At 37.6% G+C, this 3,226-nt stretch overlaps 1 protein-coding gene across 2 annotated transcripts; it reads left to right on the forward strand.

Moving 5' to 3' along the window:
• Positions 1-283: 283 nt before the first annotated feature.
• On the forward strand, positions 284-2,805 carry IQD11 (IQ-domain 11). Of its 2 annotated transcripts, XM_048124722.2 has the most exons (5): positions 287-522; positions 609-902; positions 1,149-1,361; positions 1,867-1,998; positions 2,089-2,805. In XM_048124722.2, exons 1-5 carry the CDS (start codon positions 448-450, stop codon positions 2,710-2,712), a joined length of 1,338 nt encoding a protein of 445 aa, XP_047980679.1. In that variant the 5' UTR covers positions 287-447; the 3' UTR covers positions 2,713-2,805. The 2 variants fall into 2 exon arrangements, with proteins under 2 accessions (XP_047980676.1, XP_047980679.1); XM_048124719.2 differs by having other exon boundaries at positions 284-522; positions 1,867-2,805.
• Positions 2,806-3,226: the final 421 nt, after the last annotated feature.

Genomic DNA, 3,226 nt, shown 5'->3' on the forward strand with positions numbered 1-3,226 from the left:
ATGGCAAAAAAATGATAATGTGTTTTCCACACACAAATTAACAGTGCAGAAGGTGTTCATAATAAAGTAAGTTGGCAAACAAGGAGAATAAGTATAGACCCCAAAATAAAGCTGCTTATAGTATCAATGATATAATTTAACTCTACTTTATAATGCAAGGCCCACATGCCCAGCACGTGAAACTCATCATAAAAAAAGATGAAATTATTGAAAAGAAGATTAAAAAAGGGGCAACTACAATTGACGGGATACAAAAGTGAGTTTATCAAGAAATCATAAAATGGCACATGCATTTATGAGTATTATTTTTTAGTTGTCCATATTAAGGAAGCTCATATTACATATACCATGCACACAAATCCGGCGTTCATTTGCTATACTTAGTAAGGCAAGTCTTTTGTTAATCTTTACTATTTTCGACACTCTTGTTTTCAGCAGTGGTACTTGATGGCAAAGAAGAAGACCTGGTTCAGTCTAATAAAGAGGCTTTTCATTTCAGAGCCACAATCAAGAAGGGACAAGGTACACAAAGTGACCATTTTCAATTCAATATTTACAGTGTAGAGGATTTACCTGAACTGCTTCGATCTCATGTGTGCTGCAACAAGGATAAGCGCAGGAGATGGGCCTGCCGATTGCTTAAGATGAAAGAACTAGGGCCATCCTCTCCGAGAGAAAGGCTGCCATGGCAACTCCCAGAACCGAGTACTACTTCTGTTCCAGTAACCGTTGCAACAGACACTTCTGAGCTTCGGCAGATCCCCAGCAATGGGGAAACAGCCTATCCAGAATCTTCAAAAAGCCACAATAGCGCCAGTGTTGTGAAAATTCCTCATCAGCACAACATCGCATCAGAAGCTTCAGCTGCAATCAAAGTTCAAGCTGCATTTCGCGGTTATTTAGTGAGTTTATTTAAGATGCTCTATTTGGATGGCAATTCAACTCAGCAGGTGCTGTGAACGTGGCACATTTATCAGAACTAATAATAGGAGTTAAAAAAAACATCGATGTTATTAGCATTTTATGAAGTATCATACCAAACTGAAACAGCCAAGTAAAATGAATAGATGAAAAGATTGGAGTTGTTAATTTCTATGTAACAGTTTAATTCAGAGTATAACATGTTCTTCTCCCTCTGGGGGTTCCAGGCAAGGAAAGCACTACGAGCACTGAAAGGAGTCGTCAAGCTTCAAGCTCTAATTCGAGGTTGGGCTGTTCGAAGGCAAGCTATCAACACCCTCAAGTGTCTGCAGTCCATAGTAAACATCCAATCAGAAGTTTTCTCAAAGAGGTGTGAAAGAGTTAAGGAGTTGCAGTGTCAAGATCACAAATCACAGGATTTCAGCGAAACAGACATAAAGGTTAAGTTGTGGAATGTGGTTACGTTAATATATGAACATCTATGTATTAGCTTCTTTTAATTTTACTAATATAAGAAAAGGCATATACATTAAACTACATCAACGAAACAAATTTTACGTAAATCTCACTTGGATTTACAGTCCAACTTAACTTCTTCCATCTTGTTCTCCCCACACCCCCTTCTCTGCCTACTCCATTAACAATCGCCTATGTTTTCTTCTGTTTCTGCCTTACGAGTAAGTATCAAGGGCTGGAAGTGGCCAGGTAACTTATCCGCATGAATAGAGTAACATCAACACAGCTGAGTGCGTTATTTTCCAACATGCTAATCACATTCTAGAGATTCAGCAATTTATCACAAAAATCGGGATAAGAGACAATATGAAATCATATCTCTGTTTCTCTTTTTTATTGTCCTGCTTATAATTTATATTACTGTTAAATGTTGGCTGTTTTCATTATCCATCATTTTCTGATGAACAGCAATCTTCTATGAAAATACAGGTAGATTTCAACAGCCAAAAGAGGTGGGATGAGAGTGCATTGACCAAGAGAGAGCTAAAACCTCTGCTTCTTACTAAAAGAGAGGCTTCTATAAAGAGAGACCAGGTCAGAGAATACTACTTGAACCACCGGGTGAGTTTCTTTGAGTTTAAAATTTTCAACTCCCATTATAGTGGTGGCATCCACCTTTTGAATTATCCTCATAGGGATATGTATTACCAGAGATCAGCAGAAACAGAACGTGACAAGGTATGTGGGAGACAGAGATATTGGTTGGAACAATGGGTAGATTCCCAACTAGCTAAAAGTGAGAGTCCGCACAATTTGGATAGAACTTTGTCAGCCAATTCAAGAACCATTGCTGAAATCGGGGGAAAACTAAACTTTCAAAAGAAACATCAAGCAGACATGTCCGAGTCTCCTGCATATGTCCCAAGAAAATCTTATCATCATAGGAAGCAGCGGTCCACAGGAGATGAAACTCTATTTGTAGGTTCTCCTATTGTTCCTGCATACATGGCCTCGACAGAGTCTGCCAAAGCAAAAGCTAGATCAACGAGCTCGCCAAGATTACGACCCATTAGTTTTGATGTATATTCTGAGAGTACATCTCCATATAAACATAAGCTGTCTCCAGTATCATCTATTAATAGTGAGTTGACGAGCAGTAGTTGGATTGGGAATCATATGGCATCCTCACATCGATCTCCACGCTTTAGAGGGTCACCTGGTCCAATCAAATCAACGATGAGCACGAAAGACATTAAACTTTGGGGGCTTCACCACCAAATAGGTACTAATGTTGCTCCAAAAGCTTGTGCATGTCCAATGGGAAATAAAATGTAGCAAGCATCTGGTTTGGATTTTTTTACTTAAGTTTATGTAAAATATTGTATTTATATCTTATAAGCTGCATATGAAGGAGCACGTCAGTGATCAGTCCATTCTATTACAAGAATAGGAAGTACTTATAAAGGACTCTCTAAACTCTAATTTCAATCTACAAAAGTTCAATAATCAACTAGCATTGATTTCAAAAGTGAGGTTTTCATAACTTTAACATCCGAGAATTTGATTCTTCAGGCACCAAATATTCTGAAATCATTGAACTAGTGCCATTAAATATTCCTATTATTGATGGTTTGCTTGTGTAGTGATGTAAGTTTACCTTAAAGAAAGTGAACCTATTTCTTAATAATAAATATGACGTTTTAAACACCGGTGATGAAGCGAAATTTAAGTACTTCAGTTTCAAGACTATGAAGTTGCAACACATGAGAAAATACACTTATAATTTATGAGGATGATTGGCAGGCCATCCCTCTATCATATATATCAATGATTCAATCATATTGATGAT

Source organism: Salvia hispanica, chromosome 1 (genome assembly GCF_029641045.1).
Source record: "Salvia hispanica isolate PSC_SH4W2 chromosome 1, Shi_PSC_v1, whole genome shotgun sequence".
Classification (NCBI taxonomy): domain Eukaryota; kingdom Viridiplantae; phylum Streptophyta; class Magnoliopsida; order Lamiales; family Lamiaceae; genus Salvia; species Salvia hispanica.

What these genes read in the sequence shown, in the direction of transcription:
- IQD11 (XM_048124719.2), top strand. Translation starts at nt 448, where the DNA reads ATGGCAAAGAAGAAGACCTGGTTCAGTCTAATAAAGAGGCTTTTCATT. An exon ending in CACAATCAAGAAGGGACAAG is followed by an intron (nt 523 to 608) that starts GTACACAAAGTG and finishes TGCTGCAACAAG; the next exon opens with GATAAGCGCAGGAGATGGGC. An exon ending in TCAGCGAAACAGACATAAAG is followed by an intron (nt 1,362 to 1,866) that starts GTTAAGTTGTGG and finishes ATGAAAATACAG; the next exon opens with GTAGATTTCAACAGCCAAAA.